Raw genomic sequence first — 14,201 nt, 5'->3', positions numbered from 1 at the left:
TTACAATTTGTACAGAAAGCAGATGGCAGTCATACAAGTTGAGAGGTATGAAAGGGAAGCAGTGGTTGGGAAGGGAGTGAGACAGGGTTGTAGACTATCCCCAATGTTATTCAATCTGTATATTGAGCAAGCAATAATGGAAACGAAAGAAAAGTTTGGAGAAGGTATTAAAATCCATGGAGAAGAAATAAAAACTTTGAGGTTCACCAGTGACATTGTAATTCTGTCAGAGACAGCAAAGGACTTGGAAGAGTAGTTGAACGGAATGGACAGTGTCTTGAAAGGAGGATATAAGATGAACATCAACAAAAGTAAAATGAGGATAATGGAATGTAGTCAAATTAAGTTGGGTGATGCTGAGGGAATTAGATTAGGAAATGAGGCACTTAAAGTAGTAAAGGGGTTTTGCTATTTGGGGAGCAAATCAATTGATGATGGTCGAAGTGGAGAGGATATAAAATGTAGACTGGCAATGGTAAGGAAAGCGTTTCTGAGGAACAGAAATTTGTTAACATCAAGTATAGATTTAAATGTCAGGAAGTCTTTTCTGAAAGTATTTGTATGGAGTGTAGCCATGTATGGAAGTGAAACGTGGATGATAAATAGTTCAGACAAGAAGAGAATAGAAGCTTTTGAAATGTGGTGCTACAGAAGAATGCTGAAGATCAGACGGGTAGATCATATAACTAATGAGGAGGTATTGAATAGAATTGGGGAGGAGAGGAACTTGTGGCACAACTTGACTAGAAGAAGGGATCGGTTGGTAGGACATGTTCTGAGACATCGAGGGATCACCAATTTAGTATTGGAGGGCAGCATGGAGGGTAAAAATCATAGAGGGAGACCAAGAGATGAATACACTAAGCAGATTCAGAAGGATGTAGGCTGCAGTAGGTACTGGGAGATGAAGAAACTTGCACAGGGTAGAGTAGCATGGAGAGCTGCATCAAACCAGTCTCAGGACTGAAGACCACATTAACAACAACAACAACACAAGAAATAGGTATAAATTTTAATCAACATAAAAATTTGAATTCAGCAATAATATTATGATACGGATAGATTGTAAGAACATGAACAATTATCAGCATTTTACTTGTATTGAACATAGTTAGATACTTCATATTTCACTGTTCTATAATTGCCTAATATTTACAATATAATATGTTGTTTTCTATGTACATATAATATCTTGCATATTGCCTCAAAATAATTACTATCACATGCTGGCAAGAAACTTGTTCTTAAACATAACCTCACAATTGGCCTTACCAAAGAAAGGACTGCTGTAGGGCGATGATGGATGGTGAGAGAGATAGAGTAGTTCAGAAAAATTGTTCACATTTAATTTCAGTTAATGTTTTGAACACACAATCTACATCCTTGTTCCCCTGATACTAAGATTAATTTATTTCCTGTATGTATGCACATACATACAATATGTTCTGTACGCCAAAGTTTGTAGTAGAACATTCAGCGAATTAGTAAGACATTACAAAAACAACTGACTTAATTTTCCAGTAATATATGAGAGAGACAGAAACTGCTCAACACTCTTTCTATACAGTGAGTGGTTGTCTTTTCTCATGTAACTCTAATTATTAACATTAGTAGTAGTATTAGCAGTAATATTTATATTTGACACTTTCTTACAGCAACTTTACAATGTCATCACTATGATGTGAGAATATTATGTAGGTGTAATGACTGTTTCTAGCTTTTGATTCTCTGACACTTAACCGCATGCTTCCACTGACAACATCAAACCAAAGGAGGAGAAGTCCAGGTTTGAATATCAGCAATGTTATGAAAAGGATAGTGTGCTACTCACCATAAAGATGATATGCTGAGTTGCAGACAGGCACAGTGAAAAGACTGTCACACAATGAGCTTTTGGCTACAGTCTTCTTCAGAAAAGAAAACGTACACACAATCACACAAGACTTTGAATGGAAGGTGTACAAATAAATCAGTGGCACAACCATGCCTTTCTTAACTTATTGCATGACACCCTCCTATACAAACCTGTTTATAGGCCATCTACAGGAAATCTTCCTAGCCTCCCAAAACCCAAAACCTCTGGTGTTGTTCATGTTTGTTGATTATATCTTAATGATCTGAATTCAGGACCAAGACATCTTATCCTCAGTCCTTCACAACCTCATTACCTTCTCAGTCATCCACTTTGCCCGGTCTTCCTCAATCCAGTGTGCCACCTTCCTGAACACTGACCTCCTTCTCTCTGATGGCTCCATCCATACCTCTGTCCACATTAAACTCATCAACCATCAACATTATTTGCATTTTGACATTCTACCCTCCTCACCTAAGTGGTGTTCTGTCACCCACCCAAACTCCACAACATTCTAGTCCATCCATATGCCATTCCCAATTCCAAACACTTGACACAGGGATCATATCCCTGTGGAAAACCTATATGTGAGACCTGCCCAATCCACCCACCAAGCACTTCCTATTCCTTTCATGCCTCAGCCTTATCCTACCCCATTAGAGGACGGGCTGCCTGTGAAAGCAGTTGTGTCATATCCAGGCTCTGCTGCAACCATTGGACAGCTTTTTATATTGGTATGACTACTGACCAGTTGCCTACCAGGATGAATGGTCACCACCAAAATATGACAAATGGCAAAGTGGACAACCTGTTGCATGCCATGCAGCTGTACATAACTTGTTTGTTGCCAGTGCACCCACCCGTCTTTTATCCTTCTTTGCTGCTTTCCTTCTCTGTTCCCTGTTCTCCTTTGCCCTTCCCCCCTCCCCCTCTCCCACCAGCCTCCCAATGCTGCACCTGACAGCCTTGTCCTGTTACCATCTATTCCCTACACACCCCGCCAATCGGCACAGGCTCCTCTCCCCCATCCATACAATGCTATCCCTCCCCCAGCCCAGCCCACTACAGGTTGTATTTGTTCCACACAGTAGCTACATTCTGGCTGGAGTGGCCATAGATAGCAGCCATGTGCATGTGAGGTGTGCTTGCTTGTGTGAATATGTTTGTGTTTTCTTTTCTGAAGAAGGCTGTGGCTAAAAGCTTAATGTGTAACAGTCTTTTTTGTGCCTGACTGCAACTCAGTGCATCAGTGAGTAGTAATTCATCCTTTTCATAATATTGCTCAAAGGAGTAGTATGTTTTTAACAAACTGAACATATTGCAGATGCCACCTCAAGAATCCTGAAGATCTGCTGTATTTACACATCAATGCCATGTAATCCCAATGATAAAACGATAGTTGCAAATAAAAATGCAATATACACTACTGTAATAAAGAACACAAACATAATTTCTGCACTGAATTTGCATCCTTACTTAGGTTCAGAATGACTGATCTTTAAATATTGCTACTATAGGCCTCTCTTCTTATTTTTAAGTAAGGAAAATTCCAGTTATTACAAAATTGTTTATCTTCTCCTCATTGTACCTGTAGTTTCACAAAGTTATTTTTGGTGAATATTTTAGACCATAAGGGCTGCCTTTTAAATTTTTTTTTGCATGACTCATTTTATTATTTCTCAAAATACTCACCTTTAAAATTTAACAAGCAATCATTTTTCTTTACCAAGGGACCTCCTTTGTGTTTCCACTCAGTTAGTAAAACCCATACAGTTGACTCCTGCTTGATTTCTGGCTTGTGCAAACACACTACCTGACAAAAACAGTGAAACACCCGAAAGTGGAGGAGCAAAGGAAACGAAATTTCACAGGTGGTGAGGGTATGTTATGTTATTTCATTGATTACAAAATTGAGTCAAAATTACAAATAACTTGACAGTATGTAAAGCCATGTTATCCCTTTCTGGGGCGATCTAGCCCACAACTGTTATAACTGGCTTTGGATATCTGGACACTTGTGCTAAGACAGAGTAGATGTCTGAGCTCATCCTTATATATTCTATTGGGGATACATCTGGTGATCTTACTAGCCATGGTGGTACCTTGATATCATGCAAACAGCTCATAGAGAATAGAATAGAATAGAATAGAATAGAATAGAATAGAATAGAATAGAATAGAATAGAATAGAATAGAATAGAATTTGTGTTCTTTGTCAGTAAACTTGTTTGCTTGTATTTTTTAACCTATATGTGCAATAATGAACCGAATAGTGTATCTCACATGAAATATAAATTTAAAAAACTACTGTACTGTCAAGTAATCTTTTTTTCATAAACTTTTTTTTTTTTTCAGTGCTGGAGTTGGCCGAACAGGAACATTGATTGCACTAGATATTCTACTACAACATATACGAGAAAATAAAACTATTGATATATTTGGTGTTGTTTACAATCTCCGAAAGCAACGAACAAATATGGTGCAGTCAGAGGTAAAATAATTTCAATAATATTTTGTAAATATTGAAACAATATGAAACAAATTCAAATAGGTAAATGGGAGTAGTTAAAATAACCACATTAATGTAGTGAGCTTAATCAGAATGGCAGTGGAGATTTTGGTGTTAAATATTAACACTTTGAGTTCTAACAATATGAAAAAAATATACTTTCAAAATTTTTCACAAAATTAAACTTTATTAACATATTACATGAGTGTTGTTGTTGTTTTGGTCTTCAGTCCTGAGACTGGTTTGATGCAGCTCTCCTTGCTAATCTATCCTGTGCAAGCTCCTTCATCTCCCAGTACCTACTGCAACCTACGTACTTCTGAATCTGCTCAGTGTATTCATCTCTGGGTCTCCCTCTACGATTTTTACCCTCCACACTGCCCTCCAATGCTAAATTTGTGATCCCTTGATGCCTCAGGACATGTCCTACCAACTGATCCCTTCTTCTAGTCAAGTTGTGCCACAAACTTCTCTTCTCCCCAATCCTATTCAATACCTCCTCATTGGTTACGTGATCTACCCATCTAATCTTCAACATTCTTCTGTAGCACCACATTTTGAAAGCTTCTATTCTCTTCTTTTCAAAACTATTTATTGTTCATATTTCACTTCCATACATGGCCACACTCCATACAAATACTTTCAAAAATGACTTCCTGACACTTAAATCTATACTCGATGTTAACAAATTTCTCTTCTTCAGAAACGCTTTCCTTGCCATTGCCAGTCTACATTTTATCTCCTCTCTACTTTGACCATCATCAATTGATTTGCTCCCCAAATAGCAAAACTCCTTTACTACTTTAAGTGTCTCATTTCCTAATCTAATTCCCTCAGCATCACCCAACTTAATTCGACTACATCCCATTATCCTCATTTTGCTTTTGTTGATGTTCATCTTATATCCTCCTTTCAAGACACTATCCATCCCGTTCAACTGCTCTTCCAAGTCCTTTGCTGTCTCTGACAGAATTACAATGTCATCGGCGAACCTCAAAGTTTTTATTTCTTCTCCATGGATTTTAATACCTACTCCAAATTTTGCTTTTGTTTCCTTTACTGCTTGCTCAATATACAGATTGAATAACATTGGGGGTAGGCTACAACCCTGTCTCACTCCCTTCCAAACCACTGCTTCCCTTTCACGCCCCTCGACTCTTATAACTGCCATCTGGTTTCTGTACAAATTGTAAATAGCCTTTCGCTCCCTGTATTTTACCCCTGCCACCTTTAGAATTTGAAAGAGAGTATTCCAATCAACATTGTCAAAAGCTTTCTCTAAGTCTACAAATGCTAGAAACGTAGGTTTGCCTTTCCGTAATCTTTCTTCTAAGATAAGTCGTAAGGTCAGTATTGCCTCACGTGTTCCAACATTTCTATGGAATCCAAACTGATCTTCCCCGAGGTCAGCTTCTACCAGTTTTTCCATTCATCTGTAAATAATTCGTGTTAGTATTTTGCAGCTGTGACTTATTAAACTGATAGTTCGGTAATTTTCACATCTGTCAACAGCTGCTTTCTTTGGGATTGGAATTATTATATTCTTCTTGAAGTCTGAGGGTATTTCACCTGTCTCATACATCTTGCTCACCAGGTGGTAGAGTTTTGTCAGGACTGGCTCTCTCAAGGCTGTCAGTAGTTCTAATGGAATGTTGTCTACTCCGGGGGCCTTGTTTCGACTCAGGTCTTTCAGTGCTCTGTCAAACTCTTCACGCAGTATCATATCCCCCATTTCATCTTCATCTACATCCTCTTCCATTTCCATAATATTGTCCTCAAGTACATCGCCCTTGTATAGACCCTCTATATACTCCTTCCACCTTTCTGCTTTCCCCTCCTTGCTTATAACTGTGTTTCCATCTGAGCTCTTGATATTCATACGAGTGGTTCTCTTTTTTCCAAAGGTCTCTTTAATTTTCCTGTAGGCAGTATCTATCCTACCCCTAGTGAGATAAGCCTCTACATTCTTACATTTGTCCTCTAGCCATCCCTGCTTAGCCTTTTTGCACTTCCTGTCAATCCCATTTTTGAGACGTTTGTATTCCTTTTTGCCTACTTCATTTACTGCATTTTTATATTTTGTCCTTTCATCAATTAAATTCAATATTTCTTCTGTTACCCAAGGATTTCTACTAGCCCTCGTCTTTTTACCTTCTTGATCCTCTGTTGCCTTCACTAATTCAATCCTCAGAGCTACCCATTCATCTTCTACTGTATTTCTTTCCCCCATTCCTGTCAATTGTTCCCTTATGGTCTCCCTGAAACTCTGTACAACCTCTGGTTTAGTCAGTTTATCCAGGTCCCATCTCCTTAAATTCCCACCTTTTTGTAGTTTCTTCAGTTTTAATCTACAGTTCATAACCAATAGATTGTGGTCAGAGTCCCGATCTGCTCCTGGAAATATCTTACAATTTAAAACCTGGTTCCTAAATCTCTGTCTTACCATTATATAATCTATCTGATACGTTTTAGTATCTCCAGGAGTCTTCCATGTGTACAACTTTCTTTTATGATTCTTGAACCAAGTGTTAGCCATACTACATGAGTACAAGATGAAATTGATAAAAGTAAATACCAATAATGTTAAAGCGGTGGTTTCTCTTTGGAATATAACTTTAAAATTGTCACAAAAATATCTTTCATTATCATAGTAAGCAACAAATACAAGAAAAAATTGACAAAAAGTAAGCAATCAGTTATTCCAAAGAGGTGTTTCACTTTGGAACCACTCACATCTTGGGTTATATTTGAAAGAAAATTCGCTTTTTTCCTGGACACTATCTCACATCTCAAAACTTCCATGAACTCATATTTATAGTTCTAAATAATAAGCAAGAATGGGCAAAAATTTAATAAATTTTGTATCAAAACTACATGCTGCCTCAGTGCTTAAATTTCGAAATCACGTACAAAACATAAAAGCAGTAATTCAGACCCAAATCTACATCAAAATAACATTACATATACTTACTTTCACTGTCACTGACCTCTGTGGTCACAAACATAAAAAAGGCAGCATACCATAATCTCCTACAATCACATAGCACAATCTCCATCCCATGCCACCAGTTGCGTTGAATGCTCTAAGTGACTGCTACAGTTCACTACATTTGTAGAAGTACCTAGGTGTACCACTACACACTGATCAGCCAGAACATTATGACCACTGATCTACTATCTATATAAAACTGTCCAGGTGATAGCAGTGTGTAACCTGATGAGGAATGACTGCTAGTCAGAGTATCAGTGAGCATGCTGTCTGTTGTAGAAGGGGGAAGATGTTCAATCTATCTGAATTTGACCAAGGGCAGATTGTGGTGGCCAGGAAGCACAGCCTTAGCATTTTGAAAACTGCATGACTTGTTGGGTGTTTCAGGGGCGCAGTTCTAACTATTCTAAGTGTCTGCAGTATGTGGTGAAATCAAGGTGAAACCACATCCAGACAACAGGAGGTTGGATGGCCACCCATCATTACAGCTGCCAGATGTCGTAGGCAGGGCAGACTGGTAAAACAGGACAGGCAGTGAACTGTGGCAGAACTAACATCAGACTTTAATGCTGAGCTGAGTACAAATGTGTCTGAACACACAGTACACAGAACTCTCCTAACAGTGGGCCTCTGCAGTCGATGACCCATGTGTGTGCCCATGTTATGACTGAAATGGGCACATGATCATTGGGCTGGATATTGGCACAGTGGCAGAGCATTTCATAGTCTGATGAATTCCAATACCTCATTTATCGAGCAAATGGGAGGGCATGAATTGTCGTCTACCAGGGGGACATGTCCTTGACACCTCTACTGTGGGATAGAGACAAGCTGGTGGCATGTCCATTATGCTCTGGAGAATATTTGTGTGGGCACCCATTGGTCCAGTGGAGCTTTTGCAAGGCACTGTGATGGCCAAAGAGTATCGTACACTGGTTGCAGACCACATACACCTCTTAATGATGTTTATTTTTCCTTATGGCAGTGACATTTTTCAGGAAGGTAATTTCCATGTTATGAACCCAGGAGCGTGATGGACTGGTTTGAAGACCACTGTGGTGAGTTCCAATTGATGTGCTGGCAACCGAATTTGCCAGATCTGAATCTGATCGAACACATCTCGCATTCGATTGAATATGGTTTTGGAGCTTATTGTCACCCTCCCTGGATTTTACAGTAATTAGATGATTTGTATGTGCAGATATGGTGGCCTCCTAAGACCTCATTGCTTCCATGCCATGATGCATTACTGTTTTCATCCACACCAAAGGTGGCTATTAGATAGGTGATCACAATGTTATGGCTGATGGGTGTATGTCTTACAATAGAGTTAGTGGTTTCATGATAAAGGCACTGGTGCTTACAAAATTTAATAAAATCGTGCTTTCAGACAGAAACCACAGGTAACCAAAGCATTAAACTTAAGGAATGTGGTTCACTAATTGTAACATAAAGAGAATAAGAAACAAATGTCATACTGTGTAAACATAACAAATTGAGTTTAAGCACATATGTCACCAGATTCACAAGTGCATATTAAGTAGTTGAGTGGACAAAATGTAGAACTACAATGGATGAAAAAATTAAAATTCAAGAGAAGTTAGTATAGCATCCACTAGAATAGTTCAGTATGTTAAGTACACCATGTTATAAGTTTATAAAACAATCATCCCCAAAGCTAATGCTACTGTTGACATGGTAGCCACCTTTCCCAGCATCCTCTTGGTACTACAGTCATGAATTTCTTACCAAATACATTTGAACAAACAATTGTTTCTACTTTGAATGCCAAATATGCAAAACTGCTGTGGGAGATAAAAGACACCCTTCTACTTCAATCAAAAATATTCCTATGCACCCAGCTCATATAACATTCAGATTCATTGATGATATCTCCACAATATTTATAAATAGTGTAGAAAGTTAATGGGCCGTTAGGATAAAAGGGTGGACTGACTGACTGAGTTGGGGTTTCACATTTTGCAAAATCACATAAATTGAAAATTTTAATAAAATTTAACATGGCCATAATCCAACAAAATACAATTCAATTTGACATGCACTGACAGTCCACTATAAGGAAACATTAACTTAATAAACAGTCGGTGTTCCAATCACAGCAGCGATTATTTAAGAATCATTAATCATGCAGTTATTTCCATTAGTTGATAACTAACACTCGGTTAAGAAAACATTAATCTTTAATTATTCAACAGCTTAGGAAGTAACATTTCAGTAAAATATCATTGTCCAATATACCTTTCAGTTATTCAAACAGGTTTGCAGCAGCACTTAATTAGAAAACAGTTATGTTTTTAGTTATTTAAAATTGGCTGGGACATAACACTTGATTAAAAACAACAGCCAAAATATCCTACAGTTATTCTGGCAACACTTACTTGAGGGACAGTTATGCTTTAGTTCTTTGAAATAGAGTAACAAGTAAAATTTAACTGAAATGTATCAGCCAGTATATCCTTTAGTTGTTCCAACAGGTTTACCAGCACTCAAGTGAGGAAACAGTAAACTTTAGTTATTTAAAATAGACTGGCAAATAACACTTAACTGGAAAAAGTTAACTTAAAAAATCAGTGTATATTCAAAGTAAAATTATGATCAATGAGAAAAAACTTTTATCATAAAGTTCCATATATTATTATGATAAAAGATAAAAAATGTAGGGAATGATACTGCTTCATGGCTGTTAAGTTACTCACAAAAAGTACCTTACCAAAGTGTCCAACTAACATGTGCCAAATGCTGTACTAAGAGGTACAGTACAATTAGGTTAATGTAAGAATATAAACAACATTAGCTTCACTTTTTCACTGTGTACTGTGCTAGCAGATCCCTCTTTCCTACATGTGGCAGGCATTTAGCACATCAATTTATTCATATAATATGTGTACAATGGAATCAAATCTGCAAAATGAGCTATAATTAATAACTGACAATCATTTTTCTTACTGTCAAGGCTGTTCATTACTTCCCTGTTCACTACAGATGTGGCCCAGTGATACACAAGCAAGTAACTTAGTGTCAATTACATGACCCAAATTTGAATTCAGAAAACAGCATGTAGAAATGTTAGAGTTGGTAGAAACACTCCATATGCTTCAATCGCAAGAATACAGTTTGCTGATGGACTCATACAGCTAGCTGACTTCTGCAACAGAACCCAGCAAATACACCAGCACCTGTTAACAAGAAGACCTTCAGCAGCCCAGATTGGCTATGTATATCAGATATGCACACTCTTCTATACCACAGGCGCTGATACTAGATATACAGTTCGCCAGTGCCCAAACTTCTAACAACTCACCAGACCAGCTGCCACCAGCATGTTCAAGAGGCAAAAGGCACAAAAATCCACTGTCCAATGATGGCCCACTCACCCTCATTCCGTACTCTCTCCACGTCCTCCTTACTGCCCTACAGATAAACAGCCTGAGCACCAATGGTTTGGTTCACACCAGCCAGCAGAAGTATTACCAACTTAGGTTACTAGTTGGAACAGTGCCAGCTATTGCACAATGGCAAGAACACCTTGGCAGTTTTTTTCTGGAATGTCGAAACCTAATCCAAAATTCACCTGCTACTTCAGATCTCAACAATATGTATTTGTACTGACTTTGACCTTTCTGGTGCCTCCAAAAAGAACTCCTTCCATATACGACATACTAATCACCAATAGTTTTTAACAATTGCCATCCCTTTCACTTAAAAAATTAAAAAAAAGATGCACTCCTAAAGCCTTAGCATGCATCCATGGGTATCACATTTGCAGTGAGAGGCAGGAGGTGTTATTCAAATATGTTAATAAAATTGCCTTTATGCAGAGAACTAGTAGATAATATGTTGCTGTATATTTTATTTTTGTGTGTAAGCTTATTATAGCTTTGTTGCCTCCATCATTACCTGCCCTGACACTGTAGGTGGACATATATAAACTTTGAGTAAACTATTACTGCTGTCCATAGTTGTTGGCTGTAGTATTTTTTCAGTAACATTTCGAAGTTGTCTGATGACTTAATGTTGCATGTATATTATAATATGATTTTTATTATATCTTTAAGTAACCAACTAGCTGTCAATCTTGAATTTCTAGAACTGTCAAAATAATAAAAAAATCATATTATAATAGGCATGCAACATCAAATCATTGAACAACTTTAAAACATTACTGAAAACAATTACTCCAACAACAATATAATGAAAAGGATAGTTGTTACTCACCATACACCAGAAATGCTGAATATAGGAAGACATAACAAAAAGACTGTCAGAAAGTTAGGTTTTGGCCAACAAGGCCTTTAGCAAAATTACACAACATACACACACGCACTCACGCAAATGCAACTCACACACACATGACCACAGTCTCTGGCAGTTTAATTGCAAATAACTGTTATCAGCTGTGTTAGGCATAGATATACTGTTTATTAGTAACATATAAAAAGTTGTCCCAGACTGGGGCTCAAACTCGGATTTCCCACTTAACATGAGCAGTCATCTTAACCACTTAGGCTGTCCATGCTTGCCTCCCTGACTGACCCAAATTCTCATACATCACACAGTCTACACCCTTTTACCATGAATGTAAGGGACTACGGTACAGTGATATAGACTGTGTGACATATGGGAGTTTCAGATGGTCCTAAGTGGTTGAGTAGACTGCTCACAACAAATGGGAAATATGGATTTGAGTCCTGGTCTCGCACATATTTTCATATGTCACTAATAGGTAGTGTATCTATGCCTAACACAGCTGATACCAAGATAACAGCAGTTAGCAAATTAATTTCGAATTAATTTCAGATAGCTATCAATCACAATTAATGTCCGTTCATCCAGACACAAAGGCAAATATTACACACCAAGACAGGCACAAGACAATAATATCATAGTCTCATTCTCACTGAGCAGGAATACAGAGTGAAGCTGTGAGCATTAAGTAATGAATGTAGGGCACTATGGTATAGGATGTAGACTGTGTGACATATTGAAGTTTGGGTTGGTCCAGGAGGTATTCATAGATACTCTAAGTGGTTGGGGTAACCGTCCATGAGTAGCAGGAAATCTGGTTTTGAGTCCTGGTCCAGTACAAATTTTCATATTTCAGTAGTAGTTAGTATAAAACAATGGTCCAGGATGGAATATTACAATATTGTAGTAGGTAGTATATCTGTGTATAACACAGCTGATGCCAAGATATTTGCAGTCAGTGAATTTAACACATACAACATTTTGGAAAAGCAAACAACCTTAGGTATCATTACAGTTTACAAAAAAAATAAAACCTGTACTTAATCATCATCATGACATGATGCTCAGCAGAAAACAGATATATTTTTCATAATTAGTTTAGTAAAACATAGTGTATTTTTATTATTTTTACAATAAGTACAGAGAGATCATAATTAAAGTTCCACCTTTTTTTTTTTAAAAAAAAAGAAAAAGAAAACAAAAAGAACTGCAGTGAGAAAGATGTCCAATTCAAATGAAATACAATCTAAGATGTGGGGGGAAACTGCAGTGAGAAAGATGTCCAATTCAAATGAAATACAATCTAAGATGTGGGGGGAGAGGGGATTTGATGGTGCTTTAAGTATTATAACTCATAATGTAAATGGGATTGGCTACAAATGGCAGATGAATCATAATATGATGAGAGCTACGGTGTGAGTTGCACATTACACCAACCATACTGTGTAATGAGCATGACCACATATGTTTGAAATTCAACAATTGTGACACTGTTCATTAGGTAGGCCCATCTTCCATGGAAAGGTCATTCCACATTGGATGGGAAAAATCGGTTTTTAATGGTCATGAGGCCAAAACATGCATAAAAAGCAACAATGAATTGAATTTTAATTGTTGTGAGACTTGTGCAAGACATGTTCAGTATGATGTCAACCATTTCTTGCCACAAGCTGACATCAAAAAACAATGTTTCACAATACATCAGTATGTCTCAGAGATAACATTCAGAATGTGTTGCACAATGCATGTTTTTAATTCAGTTACATCTGTAATTAGAGAACACAGCATTTTTTAGGTAAGCCCACATCAAGAAGTCACCACTGAATTATTGAATTATGGTTTATTACTCTCATAAAGTACATAATCTAGATCATTTGATTCAGGTACAGGAGACACATCAAAACTGTGGTAAAATTTCACCATAAACGTAGAACAGCTGATGTTAACAAATAGCATCATAATAACATACAATTTTGTTATATTTACAGACAATGAAATCTAGCACTTAATTACCCTTGCTCAAATTATCATTTCATCCTCTATGAATCTTCTATTGATTAGTAGTGTTTCTCCCACAGATTATGCTGTAGTCTTGTTTTTAAAATTTCTGGCTTCATATTAAATATGTTTTTGCCATTAACTTGTTATATATTGTCATCCCTATACACTGAAGAGTCTGTGCATACAGCTTCAACTGGAGTGTGGGAAGCATAAAATTATTTTTATTTCTTGTGTTATATGTGTGGTTAAAATGATTCTCCTCAAATAATTTTTGCCTTCTGTGTAGGAAGATTACAATTTCATAAATATGTATGGAAGGAATAGTTAGGATTTGGAGTTTCTGAAATAATGGGCAACAAGACTCTGCTGTTCAGTGCACTTGTATCTGACAATTTTATTTTTCAGTTTCAGTATTCAAGATACACTACTTGAACTTCCACAGAAAATTATACCATATCTAATAACAGATTCAAAATAATTATGGTAAGCAATTTTTTGCGTAATCAGGTCAGTAGAATTTGCTAGTGTTAGCATTGCAAATGCAGAGATCACTTGATATGGACAACCAAGCTGTAGGGAAATAA

At 37.2% G+C, this 14,201-nt stretch overlaps 1 protein-coding gene across 1 annotated transcript in view; it reads left to right on the top strand.

Annotated features, from left to right (window-relative positions):
• LOC124804918 (phosphatidylinositol phosphatase PTPRQ-like) overlaps nucleotides 1–14,201 on the top strand; it is a 424,691-nt gene that overhangs the window by 383,018 nt on the left and 27,472 nt on the right. Inside the window, exon 17 of the mRNA XM_047265295.1 lies at nucleotides 4,208–4,343. Coding sequence (XP_047121251.1) covers nucleotides 4,208–4,343 — 136 coding nt within the window. The remainder of the gene's footprint in view (nucleotides 1–4,207; nucleotides 4,344–14,201) is intronic.

The sequence above is a fragment of the Schistocerca piceifrons genome, chromosome 7, assembly GCF_021461385.2.
Source record: "Schistocerca piceifrons isolate TAMUIC-IGC-003096 chromosome 7, iqSchPice1.1, whole genome shotgun sequence".
Lineage (NCBI taxonomy): Eukaryota > Metazoa > Arthropoda > Insecta > Orthoptera > Acrididae > Schistocerca > Schistocerca piceifrons.
The sequence above is the reverse complement of the archived record's forward strand: the minus strand, read 5'-3'. Positions and strand labels throughout refer to the sequence as shown.